Here is a 20,240-nt window from a genome sequence, read left to right on the forward strand (position 1 = left end):
TCATCAAATACCCAATATCGAGTCATCTGTCTGGTAATTTCACAGGAAGATGAGCAATCTCAATCTCGCTTCTACTTCAGCTTTAGGTTACGGAACATCTTCATCATCTTCTTCTTCCTCTTCAGATCCTGGTCCTTCAAGACAGCGGTGCGTCGTCTGTCTCATCGTTGTACAAGTATACATCTGACTTTCTCTGCCCTTCTTACAGCGTGACAGGCTCCTGGATCCCGCTGCCGTATATCCACTCTGGATTCTGCATATATCCTTATCAACCAGATAGCTCACCTCCCCCGACTCCTGCGACGACAGTAGATGACCACAAGGCTTCCAGCAATCGAAATAGGTTCTCTTGGAGTGGAAACAGAGATCATTTAGATGATTTGGCGGAAGGCAAGTCTAACGTATATGAAGTACCGCTGGATATAGGAGATGAATTCTTCGCATTTGAGGAATATAGATGCAGTTTAGAGGAAGATGGTAGAGGTGATGTGTGGTACAGAGGGTAAGTGGAAACGACTCGTACACTGCTTGTAACTCTGCTCAGGATATACTCAAATGCCTGTATAGTTATGTCGTACAGGCCGTCTCATTGCCATCATTAGCTCCCTCCTCATCAGCGTCACATTCAGCTACGTTCCCTCGGCCTGAACCGTCAGTCTTGATAGGGATCTTCCCAGCCGCAGCCGTACATGTCCGACCAGGAACTTCGAGCGACAATGGAGAGCTAGCGAAAGTCTATGAAAGAGCGGTACGAGCAGCTGAAGAAAAGGCGCGGAATGCAAATCCAAGCTGGATAGGGGAAATGGACACCGTTAAGGAAGAGGAAGAAGGAGAAGGTTACGACGTTGCCAGTCCACAAAAACACAGCGACTTAGAAAGTGACGTAGTTGATGTTGCGAATCAGAACGGAGGGACACGGGATGTATTGGAAAGAAGATCATCTGTTGGAAAAAGGGATGGACTACGATCCAATAGACCCAAGTCACTCGTCTTTGAATCCAGAGCAACCCATGTGGAAGAGGATAAAGAACAGCCTCCTTTACCGAAGCTCACAGCCGGCGACTCGACTGTCGCAGGTCAACAGTGGCCATTAGTAGATGAGATAGCATGTGCCATAAGAGAGTGGTATGGTGTAAGCGCATCTCGCATCACACGCTGTCTGTTGCAACCGACTGATGTTATTGTCATAGCGATTACCAACCTATCTCGCTAATCGAGAATATCGACTCTTCAATGCTGTCATGCAGCACATAGATGCCCTTTTTCTCGGTAGAAGACAACTTCTCTCGCAAACTCTCAGCGGAGATGAGCTAGTACGTGTGCGGCGGGAGTGCATCTCTCGACTTGTAAAATGCAATGTCGCACAAGGCTTAGAAGTGATAGTCAGAAGTCTAGAAGATGGAAGTGTGATGGTAGTCGATAAAGGAAGAGCATTTGCTGGAGCTCGTTGGGCTGGAGGAATTGCTTGTTATGTCTACCAAGTGCAAGTAAGCAAGGGTTGTCCATTGTGACATTTGGCTATAGGCTCTCGCTGATGCTCTTCTCAGTTGGCATACATTGATCTTATTCCTCTAGACAACCTACTCGGCAACCCTCCTAGCTTGATTGATCCTCGTCCCTCTCTTCCTCCCGTTCAACATTTCTCTTTCGATACTGTCAGAACTAAAGGTTTGCATTCACCGCCAAATTCAGGCTCGTACTACCACTGCTACCTCGACGTGAGAGCCTTCGTCGCGAATCCTTGTGGACCGGGAGAGACCGCAGAACTCTATTTCTCACTATACAATAAAGTAGAAAGTCGCTTCGTGACGGAGGAATTCTGTTTGATACTAAATCATCTTGGTAGTCCAGCCAGAGATGGGGAACACCGCATTGGACGACTTCGGACACTTTTCACTGATCTCAAGATCGACGATCTGACTCACGATATCTTCCTAGTATGTCGGATAGTCAGGAACGGGGCACTAAAAACACGGTACGATACCGGTTCGACTGCCATTCGACCAACTGCAGGCAAACGAACGAGCTTGTATGGGATCTCGGAAGGTAGTCCACGCAATGGAAATCCTTCCATGCTCGACGCTCTGACCGATGACTCATTTTCTGTGACGTCAGGGTATGGAGGTCAGAGAGCCCCTACAATTGAGACATCCTACACAACTAATGGGCAAAGTAGTGTTGTCGAGGGGAAACCAACGTTCCGTCGTCCAATGGGCTGTGCTGCGGTAGAATTGCCACCGATGAGTCGGCTCTTGGCTGAAGGAACGGATAAAATTGGTGGCGGAGTAGAGCTCAATGTTCCTATCTATCTACCCAAAGAAGAAGCTACTTTTGCGACTTTACATGAAAACATCATACACCGCAAGGTAAAAGAATATGTGACTAGCCCGAGGTAAGATACTTCGACCTTCACAACCTCTGATTCGTATATCCAAGCTGATCGAAATCTCAGGGCGGAAGGTATAGCGCTCAGTTTAAAGGTCTTCCAAGGACCAGCTCCCCAAGTAATTCGTGAACATCCCTCTTTGCTGTCCGACATTCCTCTTTCCGCTCGTCTCGGCTTCCCCGACGTCGTATACCCAGGCATTGTTCGAAATGACCTATACATCAAACTCTGGTCAGCCGTTTTCACTCCCGCCCCAACCTCTTCGGGAGGCTCAATACGAGTTCGAAAGTCGGTTCTGCCAACATATCAGGGTGATGTGCAAGTAACTGTCGAGGTTCGTAGAGGAGACGGCAGCATTGTTCAAGATGCCCTCGTCGCGGGTGGTTCCGGTGAACCTGCAATGGGACAATATCATTCTCTGGTCTTTCATCGGAACGATCGACCTACGTTCGGAGAGCTAGTCAAGATATCTCTGCCAGCTTCCGCTCAAGTGGAAGGATATCATTTATTCCTTACTTTCCGATCTAGGGGTAAAGAGAGACACCTCAATTACGATTCATCAGAATTGGAAAAACCTTTCGCTTTCGCTTACCTTCCTCTCGCTGATGGTGGTGTTTGTGTCAAAGATGGGGACCACGAGTTGGCTTTGTATAAACCTGAAAGGGACTTTCAATTTTCGCCAAACATCTACTTCGAAGCCCCCCCTCTAATTGGACCCGAAAACATATTCTCTCCTACACTTGCAAAAGGACTTACGCCTTTGCGTGATCGAGTCACTCTTCGAACATACCTTTGTTCGACTATCCAAACTCAAGATGAGACTCTTCGAGCTTTATTCATCTGGCACAACTCTGGTAGTGACATTAATCTCCTATGTTCAACTCTCCAACTATTCAGCTTCGTATCGGAAGATGAGATAGCCAAATTTGTGCCCTCAGTGTTCGACGCTCTCTTCACCATTTTAGGACTAGACAACGGTAATCGACAGGAGGAAGTAGAATCTTTGGTCTTCAAATCGCTGATAAAGGTCTTAGCTATGTCCTCCGATCGCAGATTCCCGAATTTTAAGAACGTCCTTAATCTCTACATTGACACCCAATTCAAGTATCCCTCCTCCTCCTTCAACCTACTCAGATGTATGAAAAAAGTCATGTCAACTCCGAAGTCTACCGAATATCGATCATTCCTGAAAGTTTGGCATCTCTTTTTCAAGTTTATAATTCGTTCTCGAGAACACGACAGAGCCAAGGGCATAGGATTAGCTTCCACTTCAGCGCATATAGAAGCTGACTTTCGAAATCAAACAAGATCAATATTAGAGGAAATCAACCGCCTAATGGATTCAAGCGATAAAGTCTTGATTGGAACACAAACTTTAGCTGTTCAGCATTATGCCGATATTTTACCCGATCTGGCACAAGTTTTCCAACCTTTAGAAATAGCAGAGATGGTCATTGCTTTTGCTGATACTCTGACTTTCGCAACTGGAAGTATCGCAATCTACAAATTGCTGCTGTTGCTCGAAGTAGTTAAGAATGTATTCGAAAGCTCGGAGAGTAGAGCTTTACTCGTTCCTGCAATTGTAAGATGGGTCAAACCGCATTTGGGCAGATTCGATGAATTAAGATCGATTGGTCAAGATGATAGTCAAATTACTAGAGATGGGAAAAGAATAAGATGGTTAGAATGTAATCGATTAGCTGTCACTGTGAGTGAATGCCAGCTTGCCATAGGTCTCATATTGATTTGGAGATTATAGGTCATCGCCTGGACAGTAAACAAGGTTCAAGAATGGCTTGATTCGCCTTTAATCCGTGATCACGCTACACTGAAGATTCAAGAAGAGGACAATATTGAATACTGTCTAACTCTGCTTCCTAGGTAATTATCGTTCCTATCTCTCCTCATATAACAGCTAACATAAGTGTAGTCTGTACGACTCATACTTCGAGCTTCTGAATTCCAAGACCCTCTTGACGTTGAACCGACAAAGGTCATCACCAACATCTACAATATGGAAACCTACACCGGATGTATTCCCTTCTACTCACCCTTTCGCTCTCATATCGGAACTACCACCGCCATCGTTACTGGAGAGACATCAAAATCCATCTCAAGATGCTTTGCCTGATTCTGAGACTTTCAACTGTGGCTTAGCAGAAACAGCAGTCGTGATCTTAACTCTTGTCCTTTCTTCGCCTAAAGCAAATATCACCAGATGGATGACTGAAATGATAGACATAGAAGGTGTTTCTTCACTAAGTCAAACTCTAAAATCGTCATTCGACTTCTGTTCTTCGGTCGTACGGTTCACCGCTTTCCCCAATCAATGGTTGACCCTTGCTCTTATGTCATTCTCGTCGGTTTTTAGATTCCTCTCCACAGTAACCCCTTTATTGGAAACAGAACATTTCATCCCATCGGTACAAAATGCCGATACGTTTGACGTATCACTCTGGACAAAATGCTTCGAGCTCCTTTGTGAACTGTGTGGCAGTGACGAACTAGCTTTGGAGGATATGACTCAACAGAGGAGAAGAGCGGAATGGATTATCGCTGGTGATTTGAGAGATGAAGGGTCTGCTTTGCTCATGCGATTATGGAACGCTATCGGATGGCCTATTGACATGCCACATACGCAAAATCGTGGCGATGAACCAAGATATGGAGGTGTAAGTGTCATCCTTCTTGAGACGGAGTTCAAGCTGATTGAACGTTACGCATCGCTTCGTATAGTATCAAACTCGCTTCACAGGGCTAGCCGAGCGTATATTGGGACTATGTCTTTCAAGCCATGATGTGATGTGCGAAACTGCTGTTGAAATCCTCTTCTCTATGATCTATGCGGAATATGTCATAGAAGGTAAATTCGACACCATCGAAACCGAGATCTTCGCCAAACTGGATAGACTCGTAGGTTGATTACACTTCAAAAAGGAATACATTGACATTCACTGACAATGGTTATGGGCTTTCCGTAGTTTTCCAAATCCAATACTACCGCATCTGATCCAACTATGAGAGCGTACTTTGTCGCACATCTCCGGGCAGTGTTTGAATCGACACCTTCAATAGACGAAGGTTTTACACAGAGGGTCTCGATATTCTTGGATGAAATTGAGCTATTCATAGATCTGTTACTTTCTCTAAACGACATACCGGGATCGATCGAATGGTCTGACGAGAAAATGTCAGCTATCCATAAATTAATGGGATTTGTCGGAAAAATTGGTAGAAATGATCTCTATATCAAATTCATTCAGCAACTCGTTTCAATCGCTGTCGAGAATAAAAACTGGTCATCTGCTGGACTAGCGATGAGACTTAATGCTGAGATATATGAGTGGAAGATCGATGGTGACTTATTGGATGAATTGGTACAAGGTAAAATCAGGCTACCCCCTCAAACTCAATTTGCAAGAAAAGAATCTCTATATTACCATGCCATCGAATATTTTGGTATGTTTCCATTCCTTGCACGCGTCATACATCATCAAGTTGAGCGAAACAAAACTGATCTTCTGTGCTCTTACGATAGTCGAGGCAGAAGCGTATGAATGCGCTTTGGAATTATGTCAAGAGCTCACCGTGCAACATCAAAGACTCACTTTTGATGTACCCAAGTTATCAGAATTATTCACCTACCAAGCTGGATTGTGGGAAAAAATCGGTTCTGGAGGAAGAAGTAAACCTGAGTACTTTAGATTGGTAGGTGTTCCTAAATTTCCCACTGAAACAATTCGAGATCTTTCCAGCTGATTTGATTATGACGCCACAGGCTTACTATGGTGAATTCGGTCAAAGTAATCAAGATAAAGACTTCGTAATAAGAGGTGAACCATGGCAAAGATACTCTGAGTTGTCCGTATCACCTAGCTCTCCTACACAAAAGGAAACATCAGCTGATCTTCTACGTTGATCCCGACTAGCTGCGATGCAATACAACTGAAGTACCCTAAAGTAACAATACATCGTTCGAAAATCCCACCTTTATCTTCGTCCAAAGAATCCACAGATCCATTAATATGGATAACTCCCTTAACACCCGAACCGGACCTTACTAAACCAGTTTTTGGAGATGCGGTTATCGAAAACGTTCAGTCCCACTGGAGATATAACGGTATAAGAGAGTTCTCTACTTTGAGGCCCTATATGAGAGATCTGAATGAGGTTGAAGTAGTTCTGACTTGGACTGAAAAGACTGTTGTCACAAGTATGTCTATTCCCCCTTCACCTCCTTCTTCTTCCCTATAACCTTACACTTTTACTTCTTTGTCGAGTCATGTGTTCTGAACTGACTTGGACATCTTTATAGCTCAAGAGGAACTACCGGGTATACTAAACCGAAGCGAAGTTATCAATGTCAGATACGAACAGATACCTCCAGTGCATATGGCCATTTCAGAAGTGGAGAAAGCTACGAAAAACCTAAGAAAATTGAGCAAAGGCAAGAATGGTCAATTACCAGAGTGAGCTATATTGCGTAACAATTCACGGTTCAAGGCTGATCGATTGCGATAGACCGAAACTACTGGGTACAGCCATCAACGGAGCTGTTGACTCGCCGGTCAGCGGAGGGGTCAAGACGTATAGAAAGGTCAGTCTTTTTCGACTGAAGATGACGATCCCTCGAAGATTATCACTGAAAAATATTATTCTTGTATTTTAGGTTTTTCTTGACGGCACATATGTCTCGAAACATCCCGAATTCACTTCTGAGGTAGATCAACTCCGTCAAACGATTTTAGAATATGTGAAGACTATTCAAGACAGTTTAAAAATACACAAGGTTGTTTGCAGAGACATAGCTTTCCATGAAGCTCTGAAAACTCGTAAGTAATGCTAGCTCAGATCTATGCGATTTCATTGAGGGCTAATGCAACTTTTCCTGCTTGGTTACGATTAGAGTACTACAGGACGTTTGCTCAGGAGATATCACTACTTCCTCGGAGATCTGAAACATCATTCTTCGATGAAACGCCCACGCCCTTTTCGGAGTCAAATTCATCGCAACCACATTTCCAATTCACTTCCACTTCTCCACCTGATCATCCATTACCACCTTTACCCACCAAAAACGAATCAGCGTGGAACTCACCTAGAATATCAGATTATTCTACCGGATCAAACGCAGGTAGGACTGCAACTGCTGGAGGCGCTACGTACAATTTACCGCGATTGAAATTGAATAAAAATAATAATCAAATTTCGACTCTGAGTTTACATACCTCATCACCTAGAGAAAGTATTTCCACCACCAGAACAAGACAAAGTCAGACTCCAACCCCATCAGCATCCAACTCGAATCCGAATTCCAATTCTACTTCTGCTCATCTAGGTAATAGAAGTAACCAAAATAATTACCACAGTGTTAGTAACAGTAACAGTAATAGTAATAGTGGTAGTAATTACAATTACAATAGTATAAATAGGACACCCTCAGAGAAAAGATCAAGTTGGAATAGTTCGAATGGTATTGGTTTAGGCGCGAGAGCAATGTCGATGGTTGGGTTGAACCACAAAGCACAATCTCAAAGTCAGACTCATACTTCAAGCGAAATAGGTACGATTGATCAGTATAACTCTTCACCGATTATACGATCTGACTACACTAATACGAATATGGGTTCAAATACAAACAGCGGTCAAGGGATTAAAAAGGAGAAAGGAGTTAGTGGTTTAAAGAGGTTCGGTAGTTTGATCAGAAGAGAAAAGTGATCTATTGTTTCTCAACGACGTCGATAGATAGATTATTATGATGTCGAATGAAATTTAAGTGTGCAGACGATTGACCTTGGATTTTGGAATTCATAATACACCATTTTTGAGTTCTATGCGATACAACAAATGGACAAAACTGGATCTTGGAATATTGTCTTGTAAAGTACGAAGGAATCTTCTCTCTACTTTGTGGTCTGTTTGTAACCTAAAGAAGAGATCCATCAGCTCCTATACTCATGTTGCCATCATGAGGAGGAAAACGGAAAGACTCACGTGAAGTATCTAAGACTAGGTTACCACATATAGCGCATAGTCCCTGCATCAATCGGTTAGTCAGCCCAAGGTCATCCCAAGTCTCTGGACAAGATGTGCTCATGACAGACCAACAATCGACTTACCTTCTTATATGCACATTTCTGACATCTTGTAGCGTTATTCTGTTGGACTGATTGCTAATGCATCCGACACAATGTAAGTATGTCATCATGTCATCAGGCTTCAAGATAGGACATGAATGAATAGCACAGCTGTTACACATGGCCCAAGAAGAATAGATTCTGTACGTACCTTACAATCTATACATTTATTTCCATATGGATTTATACTACCTTTCTTTACACTTCCACTACCACCAGCACCAGGCTTAACATAAGGTGAAGCCCTCGATCTGGCAGTCAATAGTTTGTTTTCGCCAATCTTACGCGTTGATGATGAAGGTTGAAATGGGTCTGGCGCAGCGACTGTTGATAGTTTCTAATGTAGACAAAGATGTGATTAGAATTAGGAAAATTCGTTATAAAGGGGAATATGTTCAGGAAGTGTAGTTGCTCATTCAACCACATGAGGGAAACTGAGTCTGTTGCAGCGAGAATTGAAAGAAAAGCGTAACTCACCTTTTCGCACTTCTTGCAAACCATCTTCTTCCAAAACTAAACAATCTATTGATCCAGCTCTCGAAGATAATGTGAATGGAGATATCAATGTTGTCGTCGAAATATCAAGGAAAGTCAGTTGCCACCCAAAGAAAACAACCGGTCGATTAGGCGCCGGGAACCATAGACACAAAGTAAACAGGGGTGCCTAACTCAAACCTCAGGGTCAGTGACGTGCATGAGTCTATCGCTGTCACTGCTTCAATGGGCGATGTTGATAACATATATACACCCTCTTCGTCAATACAACAACCCAAAACCAACCTCTGCCCGAAGCACTCCAATCTAGACTAGGACATCCTTGTAAGCTGATAGTCTGCAAGTCTTCCGGAAGAACCATCAGTGGTCTGCAACCTATATACTCTCCAGCTCATCCTCATCTTGATTCATCATGGACCCCTCAATTCCCCTCGTAGTCGATAACGGTACCGGGGTGAGTAAAGTCGTTCGGTCTACAGCTAGCAAGAACATTATGATGAGAACTAGCTGATGCTGTATTGAACAGTTCGTCAAATGTGGTTACGCCGGATCCAATTTCCCCGAGCATGGTGTGTATCTCTCTGTTCCTCTATGTCTTCATCCCATGAACCTCCATCTGTCGAAATGATATACGCTAACCCTCATTTTGCTATTATGTAGTATTCCCATCAGTCGTCGGTCGACCTATCCTCCGAGCAGAAGAGAGATTAGGTACATCTCAAATAAAAGATATAATGGTTGGAGATGAAGCTTCTGAATATCGATCATTCTTACAAGTAACTCAACCAATGGAGCATGGTATAGTCAAGAATTGGGAAGATATGAAACATTTATGGGATTATACATTTTCTGAGAAACTTCAAGTTGATCCAAGAGGCAGAAAAGTATTGTTGACTGAACCTCCAATGAACCCAAAAGTGAATAGACAGAAAATGGCAGAAGTAATGTTTGAAGAATATGGTTTTGGTGGTGTTTACGTTGCTATTCAAGCTGTGTTAACATTATATGCTCAAGGTATGTCCGAGCTTCCCTTCTATCCTTGCATCATTCACACCTTGAAGTTGTTCAAAAACCTTCTGCATGCCTTTCTGCTGATATTATCTTGATTTTAGGTCTTCAAACCGGAGTAGTCGTTGATTCAGGTGATGGTGTAACCCACATTGTACCAGTCTATGACGGATTCGCACTTCCTCATTTAACTCGTCGACTCGATGTGGCAGGAAGAGATGTCACTAGATATCTCATCAAGTTGCTTTTGATGAGAGGCTATGCTTTTGAAAGAACTGCAGATTTCGAAACTGTTCGAGGGATCAAAGAAGCTCTTTGTTTCACAAGTTACGATTTAGAAAGTGATAAGAAATTAGCAGAAGAGACAACCGTACTTGTTGAGAACTACACGGTGAGTTTCGAGGTCTTCTATATATGTCCCTGAGTGGGAGAGTACAAAGCTGATTTCCATTCAAACCTCTCATAGCTTCCAGATGGTCGAGTTATTAAAGTGGGCTCAGAACGATATGAAGCTCCTGAATGCATGTTCCAACCTCATCTCGTTGATGTCGAACAACCTGGTGTAGCAGGTAAGTCATATCATCCCTGTCTGTAGTTTGGTTCGTATCCCACTTGCTCAACTTTCGGTGAATCAGAACTTCTACTTCAAACTATTCAACAAGCCGCAGTCGACACTCGTTCGGAACTATACAAACATATCGTACTTTCGGGTGGATCTTCAATGTATCCAGGTTTCCCATCTCGATTAGAAAAAGAGATGAAACAATTGTACCTTACAAGGGTACTTGGTGGTGACACTTCGAGATTATCTGTACGTGTATATTATCCTCTCTCATCTGCAAGCACGACTAACATCTCCCATTCCTTTCTATTTACAGAACTTCAAAATTCGAATTGAGGATCCACCAAGAAGGAAACACATGGTGTTCTTGGGTGGAGCTGTATTGGCTGATATCATGAAAGACAAAGAAGCCTTCTGGGTGACCAAAGAAGAATGGGATGAGCAAGGTGTTAGAGCTTTAGATAAACTTGGTAGAGGTGATTAAAGATCTCTGTGTAGTGCTAGTTTCCGCTCAAAACTGAAGTTCCAAGAGAACGAAGTTGTAATTATTGAAAACCCCTCTGAAATGAAAAGATATATCTTTAATTCTAGGTATTCCACGATGCACCTGAGAGCTGACTGGTTTGCACAAGTTCAGCTCAGAGGTAAGGCTACTGCATCGCGTGGAGTTGTCTGAAAGGAGATGAGGGTGATTGCATGGAAATTAGAATGTGACTGCTCTGAAGTCTGAAAGATATATCTTTAATTCTAGGTATTCCACGATGACCTGAGAGCTGACTGGTTTGCACAAGTTCAGCTCAGAGGTAAGGCTACTGCATCGCGTGGAGTTGTCTGAAAGGAGATGAGGGTGATTGCATGGAAATTAGAATGTGACTGCTCTGAAGTCTGAAAGTGCGATCTGATTCTGTGCCACGTTTGGGGAAGGAAATTACTTTGACACACCAACAACGTCACTTTCAGAACATGATACGCGTTTAAAATCCCCTACTTGGTCTTCTTCCTTCATCGTTCACTTTGTATCATTCGTTCTCACACAAACACAATACGTACTGTTCAGTCCAACTACTGCTCTTCATCGACTCAGGGACATCGTAACAGAGGTTCCTTACATTCGGATCTGTCGTGCATTGTCGGCTTGGATCACCTTTCCCCAAGTCCGCAGTGAACAGTCTTTCCGCGACTCTCTCAAATCACCAAAAAGGTTGACCGGCTGTGTGTGAACACGACTCTTCGAAGTGTAGAGCTGTGTTATTGGACCTGCATGGTATGTGAGTATCACTTTCGTCACTTCCCCATATCATTGATCAAGCAGACTCTACTTCAAGTCAGCAAATAGCTTCTATCATAGAGCTGAACGTCAGACTTTCGATTGCCAACGTAGCTCAAACAGCATACTGTATTCCTCGCTTGCCTGCCTCCGTTGCAAGGTGAAGAAGGAAACAAGGTTTCAAAGCTCATCAACAACCTATATCTACAAACACTCTTTGTGGAACCAATCTTTCAACGCTGTCAATTCCACTCAACTCTCTCTGCATAAATCACTCAACATTGAAGGAAGCTAAAGAAGGGTTGAATTATCTCCCCTTGAGTTTCCATCATCGCCTTCATTGGCGCTGTCTCATTAAATGTCACGTCCTTCCTCACATCACGACTTTTCAAATATGGAAGACGATCCTTTCTCTCTTCCTCTCTTCAATCATAGTCATCATCAATCAGCTACAGTCGGTGGTTCTGGATTACCACCTATTCGAACTGGTTTAGATGGACCTCCTCAAATCGCACCACCACCACCTGCATCTGCCCATCGATCCAGTACCAATCATCCTCATCCAGCAGGAGTCAGCACTGGAGGAGTACTCTCATCCCCATTCTCAGCTTCTCCTCGCGTGCCAACCAACAACGCTCCACCTCTACCGAACCCGCATCGTCCGCATGCAGCATCGACCTCATCCGCGACACCTTATTCATCCGTCCCGTACCCTCAATCTTCATCAATGCAGGTGCATAATGATGAACTGATGCCTCCTTCCACAAGCTCGCATAGTTATTTAGGAAGAAGCGCTAGTCTAGGTGGAGCGAGGAAAAAAGATCCCTTTGCTTATAGATCCGATGATGTAGAAAGTGGTTTCGGTAATATGGAAGTTAGTGATGATATCCTTCCCCCTCCTCCTCCTCAATCCTCGGGCAATTGGGCAGCATATAACAACAACGGTCAAAGACAAAGTCAAAGTTATCAAGGATATCCTGGGCAGCCACAACAAAGTAGAGATATCATAATGTCGCCCAGTAAACCTTATGGTGGGAATAACACCTCGATGAATCCGCCTCCTGTTCCTGCTCATGCTCTTCGTCAACAACCTAGTTCGGCAACACAATCGAACAACGAGTTAAACATCTCTCCGTCATATCAATCCAACTCGATCTCGAGTAACCCATACATACCTAGAGGCTCTGAATCAGGCCCTTCAAGCTCGAATGACCCTACTCACTGGACAGATTACAGAAGACCTTCTTTAAACAACAATCAACGAATGTCTTCCACCGGGTCATATCAATCACGTGCATCCGATCAGTTATCACCATTTGCCAAAGCCGCACCTTTAGGCGAAAGTCCCTCTTCACCATTATTAAACCCTTACGAAGTTTCACCTAACTTAGCTCCAAGCGGGTTTGCTTCTTCACCCAATGTACCTCCTCCGCAAATCATTCCAAATATGCCAACATCACCAAGACATTGGACGACAGCAAATCCCGCTTCTTCCTCTAGGCCTGCTGCTTCACCTGTGGGAGGTAGACCACCGCCATCGTCATCGTCCACGAGTAGAGCAGCTAATCAACTGTATCCTGCAAGTCAACCAGTAACACCCGCTGGTAAATATGAACTCAATGCTCCTAGGGGTATGCCTTCGAGAGACGGAAGTGGAAGTGGAGAAGCCGTTTCAAGAAACGGTCTAAGAGAAATCAACGGCTGGACAGACTTGAAACCTATTGTTGCTTCTCAACCTAATGGAAGAAGAGCGGACCCTGATGTTCCAGGAAAATTCCTTAGTGTGAGCATAGCAATGATATACGTTAGATGAATGTTTCCGTCTGATCCTTCTCTCTCTTTAGCCACTGAAATGCCTCACAACGGCCTTACCACAAACGTACAATCTGTGTAACCCCACTTTCCGTTATGAGACTTCTGATAACCCGCGAAGGGTATTGACGAAACCCAGTAAACCGGTGCATAATGATGGTGCGGATAACGATGATTGGGATTACATCTTATACGTCAATGATGTATTGGGAGGGGATCATGGTGGTGATAGGTGCGTGTAAAGCACTACCTTTCCAAAGCGACGAGCCGAAATTCGAAATCATAGCTGACGTGAGATTCAACAGATACCTTATCCTCGATGTGCTTGGTCAAGGAACATTTGGACAAGTAGTCAAATGTCAAAATATGCGTACTCACGAGATTGTAGCTGTAAAGGTGGTCAAGAACAAACCTGCCTATTTGCAACAAAGTAAGATGGAGGTTGCTATATTAGAACTGGTATGTCAGCTAATCTAACTCCGGTTCTGGTCATTCAGCTAATTGGCGCCATCTTCATAGCTTAATACTCAACACGATCCGAATGATCGACACCATATACTTAGGATGCACGATTCCTTCACACATAAAAGCCACCTTTGTTTGGTGTTTGAATGTCTTTCTTCCAACTTGTATGAGCTCATCAAGCAGAATCAATTCAAGGGACTGAGTACACAACTTGTGAAAGTGTTCACCCAGCAAATGCTAGATTGTTTATCAGTGCTCAAGGATGCCAGATTGATACACTGTGATTTGAAACCTGAGAATATATTGTTGAAATCGTAGGTTTTCTGCGTTGTGGAAGAACAATTGAACTGACATCGACGGACAGATTACAATCACCACAGATCAAAATCATCGATTTCGGATCAGCATGCCATGAGATGCAAACTGTCTACACCTATATCCAATCGCGATTTTACAGGTCGCCCGAAGTCCTACTTGGGCTTCCATATTCCGCTGCAATCGACATGTGGTCTTTAGGTTGTATCGTGGTGGAATTATTCCTGGGTTTACCTCTCTTCCCTGGAACGAGCGAATACAACCAACTATCTAGAATTGTGGATATGCTAGGGTGAGTCCACAGTCCTTGTTAGCAAATTTTGATAAGTCAAATTACTCAGCTAAGGCTCTTTCCCACAGCAATCCTCCAACTCATCTACTTGAAGTTGGGAAACAAACACATGAATTCTTCAATACGACAATTGATGCATATGGGAGAAAGTCATTCAAACTGAAACCGATGCATCAATACGCTTCAGAACATCGGACGGATGAGCAACCATCAAAACAATATTTCAAACAAACCAGATTAAAAGATATCATAATGGAGTATTCTTTCAACAAGAGAGGTGCCAAGCAATCGGATATTGACAAAGGTTAGTTTAAAAAAGATTGCCAGAAACGAAACTTCTTTCCTTGCTCTCAGTTTGCTGATTCTATGCTTCGTTCACTCAGAAATGGCCATGCGAAGAGCCTTCGTGGATTTCGCAGAAGGACTACTCAATATGGACCCGATCAAAAGATGGTCGCCTCAACAAGCGGCTAAGCATCCTTTCATCACCGGTGAAAAGTTTACTGGCCCGTTCCAGGTAGGTGACAAGCTAGCAGACATATTCTCTGCATTCACTAACGATTCAATCATTAGCCGACAGCGCCAAGCAGCAGAAAATCAAGTCAAGCACCGCCTGCAGAAATTCCGGCATCTTCCAGCTCATCTTCGTCTAGTAAGAAGTATGGTGGTCTTGTTCAGAGCCCCACGTCCAGCCGCACTCAACGAATATACTCAGATGCCGCCTCTTACAATCAACAGCTTGCTCAACACCAGTCATACACCGCCCAAGCACAAGCTGCGGCCAACGCGCCACGACCGGGACCATTCTCCCCTGGCTACGATATTCAACAATCTCAACAAGCTTATACTCATGGTCATCATCGAGTAGTAAGCCAACAACTACCACCTCCACCTCCCCAACAGCAGCCAAACCAACAGCAACAGCAACAGAGACAGCCATCTGGTCAATGGCAAATGCCTCCTCCTCACGTGTCGTACCAACAACGAGTGCCATCATTGAATGCCTCGTCTTCTCAGGCATCATTGCGTCAACCCAATAATGTACCGATGGTGCCTTCGACGACAAATCCACCTCCAAACTCGTACTATCCTGCCACGCGCAATCGGGCCAATACAATCAATCAGATGGATGCTATACCACCTGCATTGGCTCGATTGGTTCAATTTGGTGCGCAAGATCCATCTGGAACTCGGAACTCGTTGACGCCTGTCATGAACCGTGACGAAGCAATGAGAGAGTGGGAAAGAAGACAGCAATCAGGACATCAGAAACAATCTTCTTTACACAATTCCAGTTATCCGCAATTAGAATACTTGCAAGAACAAGCTGAATTAGCCGCAATGTCAGGTCAAAACTATTTATTACCAGGACAATTCGCCAGTAACCATTATGGCGGAGGAGTACAACTTGGACATGGCCAAGCTCATGGGCATGGACAAAGTCAACATGGGGGACATCGACACAATCAAAGCCTATCTGGAAATCAAGCTTATCAGATGCAACCTCATATAGGCGTTTCACCTCCCACCAACGTAGATTACGCTTCTACTGGTCAGAGAAGAGAATACGAACCTTCACCCCATCGGTCTTCCTATTCTGGCAGCACCAATGCGAACACAGGTTTGCCAACTTATCCCCCGCCTGCAGCTACGTCAAATCCCAATTCTGCTAGTATAGGTGGTGGGTTTGATGCTTTCGATACCAGAGATACAAGTGGTATGGGTATCATGTACACACCTTTACAACCAAGTTACGGTTCTTCTTCGACTTCAACAACTAATAACCAAGGATACAATCATCATAACGTAGGACATCAAGCCAGAGCAAGTTATTCTGGTCCGTATGGGATCAACCAATCTCCTTTTGGTCCACCGGGAAATATCCAACAGACCGGTTCTGGAAGTAGTTCTGGAAATGGAAATTCAAGTCCAAGATATACCGGTCAGAGAAGAAATCAATATGGTGCTTAAAAGTTAGATCGCTTGGGGTGCAAGGTAAATTCTGACAAATACAATAAGGTCAATTCCATTTCCTGGAAATTTCAATTTTCCAATCTGTACATGAGTCCAAGAAGAGTATCGGGGCAAGTCAGTAGAGGAAGAGGTCATGGGAGGGACAGATAACAGAGGTAGAATGGATTCAAAGGTCGATCGAAAGGTTGAACAACATTTCCATTATTTATTGGCTGATTTCGGGCTCGACGATCCTTTATCCTCCTTCTCGAAGAAAGTCAAATTAATCAATCTAAATGAAATTTGTACGATGAAGAAACGATACATTACGATGCATATTTTCAATTTCAATTTGACACAAGCACCCGTTCTTTTTTCCGCTTCCTATAGAGCACCAACATGAGTGAGAAATATCGCTAGAGCGAAAACACCGACGACGTTCCATGATACGTTTTATGCATTTTGACAAAGATACAATTGGTAAATTGGTACAAGCAACAAGTCTCGTTCTTCGAGACATACTAGTATGATACAAATTGATTGATCTATTTTTTGAAAGCTACATGCTACTGTATAAGTTTGAAGCTGAAGACCGACATCCAGACGACTCAATCCTGTTCTTGAAATTCCTCTTCATCTCGTTCCTTCCAAGCTCTGCCTCACTGCAAAAAAAGACGCGTTATATCGTTTCCGATTCCTACCATTCGAGTTGGCCTCATAGGATCACTTTTGTGCTTCTCATAGATTTCCTTTGTTCCCTTTCTTCTCTACTCAATACTTGTTTTCCTGTAAACGCAAGAATTTGGTATTGGTTATATTTCGAAAGACTTGATAAGTTCAATCTGAAATAATTTACAGTTTTGAGTAGATCCAATTGATCAACGGATATCAATGTAGGATTTGAAGTGGAATTAGAATTGATGGATTTGCTCTTCTTTTTGGTGACCCATCCAGTTGAAGATATCTCTTCATCATCTTCTAAAGGAAAAGGAATGACACCTCCTCTAGTATGTTCAGGATCATGTTCCACTTCTACTCGAGGGGAACTTTGAGAAAGATCTTCATCTATTCCAGGGGAATAAGTTATTTCGGAATACCCATTGGTATATGGTGGAGTGAATGGAATAGCCTCGTGAGTATCGGATAAGTTGCGAGACGATTTCTTCTTCATAATTGACGGTAGAGAAGATAAGGTCTTCTCTTCAACTTGGTCTTGGGAGATTGATGGTCCATGAGCACGAGAGTGAGAAGATAATGCCAGCGCGCGGACATCTTTTGGCATCGACCTGTGCTTGACAAAGCAATGGTCAACCACAGCACATAATGCCAACGAATTAGGTCACGAGTTTTCGCAGATCCATGGCTGCGTAGGGCGATGTCCATGATCTCGCAGAAGCACAAACTCACCTTCCAGGATCGAAGAGTAATAGATTGATGTCGCCCCTTGAGTTCTCCTCATATCCAATTATGGTCCTTGAGTGACCTGAATGCTGAGTTCACCGTATGAGCTTTCAATACCAGATTCACCATTGAGTTGTAGCTCACCTGCAATATCAGTGGGAACTTATTCGATATCCTGACAGTTTCTCCTCTACCCGCTCCATCTTCCGCTGTCCGCATTAGTATGTCAAAGGCTGACTTGGGATCGTTAATCGCTGAGCGATCATCTTGACTCGACTACAATTTGACTCTCAGCAGGATATCAATTTCATGTAAACTGAGTCAAGGACTCACAAAATACGCTTTCACCCAATCTTGCAATGCGATATGAACGGTCTTCGAGCCTTTTGTATCTCTCGCCTTTGGGAAATCGACTGTCGAAGAAAAGATGTATGATTAGCGGATGAATGAGAAAGCTACCCTTAGATTCCGCTAACTTACATAGTTCGCAGCTAGAGAAACGTAATCGAGCCATCAGCCAAAACTCTTACACATGTCGCGATGAGTAAACGTAAACTCACGGAATACCTTTATAGTTGAACATTGCGTAGAGATCTGACATTGTCTCGAATTCAGCTACTATGCCCACGGACGATATCTATAGCTAAATCATTCACGACGCAGACTTACCGGCCACACCGATCCATTTCCTCGTCCCTAGTATTTTTCCTTTCAATTGCTTCTTACCTGCAGGATCGAAACCTTCTTGCCATGCTTCTTCTATCCAGCCTTGTACTCTTCTGACTCCCGGTTCAGCACCGTTGCTATGTCGATCGAAAAGGCGTCGATAAGCAGGCACAGTCAGAAGAGATGTGATTGACATCAAAGCGTTCCGATACCCACATCCCCAGCCTAATGAAAAGTAAAGCCAGTCAGTAAAAGTTTGATCGTGTAAAGTTGAAAGGTGATCGTTTTCGCATTGTATGGCGTATGACACAAAGACAAAATCTCATCGATCTTGTCATCTAAATCTTAACCGATGACAATTAAACTACTCACCCATATCGAATTTCCATGTTCCTTTGATGTGAACTGTATCTCTACATAACACAGCATGTTTAGTGATTCCTTGATGCGTACACTTGCGTATTATTTCGGCGAGTATTGTTATGATACCTGTGAAGTATCTACTCAGCCCAGCTCTGTATATATGTAGATCAAGTTTTGAACGCACCTGGCGAGAAATTGCTCGGTATAGTCGTTGTTGAACCATTAACGGGATCCCACCTATTCGTATGGTAAATTGGTCATCAGCTGAAGAATTATAGAGTTACGACGTGAAGACATTTAAACAGGTTTGGACTCACCACTGATCACCTCTATGTACTTTTTTACCTGTCCAATCCATCCATGCTCCAGGTCTAGCAGGGCCGTCCCAATCTGAATCCACTTTGTCATCTTGATTTCCGTTGAGTTGTTCTAGAGTTGAGTCATCCATAACGTCATGGTCAAAATCCATGTCCCTGGAAGTAGTATCTAGACTGTGATTATCCATATCATCAAAATGGACTTCCATAGTTGATGTTTTTCTGGGTGGTGGAGGAGGACCATCGAGGCATTTATTCACGTGAGTCTGCGCTTCTGAAGGAGAGATGAATGATAATGGAAAGTCGCAAATCGGACAAGTATCTTGACCGCTGAACAGAGAACGAGAAGAGAAGAAGAGTAAGTGTAGTTCATGCTTTGATGATGAAACTGACTCACTCAGTCTCGACCACTTGATTCACAATCTTTTCCTGTGAGATTGAAAACCGAGGTGTCGATGGTCCAGCATCGAAATGTGAATTGACATGATGCTCAAAGGCTCCTTGATCAGCGTTTTGCACCTCGCCACACACTGGACAGGTGGACATCTTCTGACTGGCTCTTCTGATCTTACCACGACTTCCTTCTCTATCGTAGGTTTGGAGTAGATGAAGAGGAGAAGCAGATATGCCTAATGTTCATCTTTTTGTTAATGTATATGCTGTGTATATATGGGCTGTGTAATCAATCATATTATGGAGATGTGGGGACTCCACACAATCATCCCCCCCGATTGAAATATAACGCCATTATTTGATTTTAATTCCAGATTTCAGAGGTTTTATTTCGGATTTCATAAATTC

At 43.5% G+C, this 20,240-nt stretch overlaps 5 protein-coding genes across 5 annotated transcripts; 3 read left to right on the plus strand and 2 right to left on the minus strand.

Moving 5' to 3' along the window:
• Positions 1-49: 49 nt before the first annotated feature.
• Positions 50-8,104, plus strand: IL334_007306 (uncharacterized protein; the record flags this gene model as incomplete). Its single annotated transcript, XM_062938996.1, has 17 exons — positions 50-147; positions 209-502; positions 568-1,132; positions 1,191-1,487; positions 1,548-2,392; positions 2,453-4,094; positions 4,146-4,267; positions 4,317-5,058; positions 5,123-5,299; positions 5,368-5,845; positions 5,925-6,094; positions 6,165-6,247; positions 6,316-6,599; positions 6,702-6,855; positions 6,908-6,983; positions 7,056-7,218; positions 7,293-8,104. 17 exons carry the CDS (start codon positions 50-52, stop codon positions 8,102-8,104), a joined length of 7,002 nt encoding a protein of 2,333 aa, XP_062795047.1.
• Positions 8,105-8,289: 185 nt separating this feature from the next.
• IL334_007307 (uncharacterized protein) lies at positions 8,290-9,024 on the minus strand (the record flags this gene model as incomplete). Its single annotated transcript, XM_062938997.1, has 5 exons — positions 8,290-8,312; positions 8,381-8,423; positions 8,506-8,559; positions 8,675-8,860; positions 9,001-9,024. 5 exons carry the CDS (start codon positions 9,022-9,024, stop codon positions 8,290-8,292), a joined length of 330 nt encoding a protein of 109 aa, XP_062795048.1.
• A 406-nt stretch (positions 9,025-9,430) lies between these two features.
• Positions 9,431-11,072, plus strand: IL334_007308 (uncharacterized protein; the record flags this gene model as incomplete). The annotated part of the gene is made up of 7 exons (XM_062938998.1): positions 9,431-9,472; positions 9,545-9,587; positions 9,679-10,032; positions 10,131-10,417; positions 10,493-10,595; positions 10,662-10,837; positions 10,905-11,072. 7 exons carry the CDS (start codon positions 9,431-9,433, stop codon positions 11,070-11,072), a joined length of 1,173 nt encoding a protein of 390 aa, XP_062795049.1.
• A 1,177-nt stretch (positions 11,073-12,249) lies between these two features.
• Positions 12,250-16,710, plus strand: IL334_007309 (uncharacterized protein; the record flags this gene model as incomplete). Its single annotated transcript, XM_062938999.1, has 8 exons — positions 12,250-13,638; positions 13,700-13,899; positions 13,973-14,126; positions 14,187-14,446; positions 14,497-14,739; positions 14,808-15,043; positions 15,123-15,256; positions 15,313-16,710. The coding sequence occupies 8 exons, from the start codon at positions 12,250-12,252 to the stop codon at positions 16,708-16,710; spliced, it is 4,014 nt and encodes a 1,337-aa protein (XP_062795050.1).
• A 697-nt stretch (positions 16,711-17,407) lies between these two features.
• Positions 17,408-19,985, minus strand: IL334_007310 (uncharacterized protein; the record flags this gene model as incomplete). Its single annotated transcript, XM_062939000.1, has 11 exons — positions 17,408-17,978; positions 18,100-18,182; positions 18,238-18,369; positions 18,427-18,506; positions 18,574-18,584; positions 18,654-18,687; positions 18,763-18,984; positions 19,132-19,248; positions 19,307-19,359; positions 19,440-19,769; positions 19,837-19,985. The coding sequence occupies 11 exons, from the start codon at positions 19,983-19,985 to the stop codon at positions 17,408-17,410; spliced, it is 1,782 nt and encodes a 593-aa protein (XP_062795051.1).
• Positions 19,986-20,240: the final 255 nt, after the last annotated feature.

Source organism: Kwoniella shivajii, chromosome 10 (assembly GCF_035658355.1).
Source record: "Kwoniella shivajii chromosome 10, complete sequence".
Lineage (NCBI taxonomy): Eukaryota > Fungi > Basidiomycota > Tremellomycetes > Tremellales > Cryptococcaceae > Kwoniella > Kwoniella shivajii.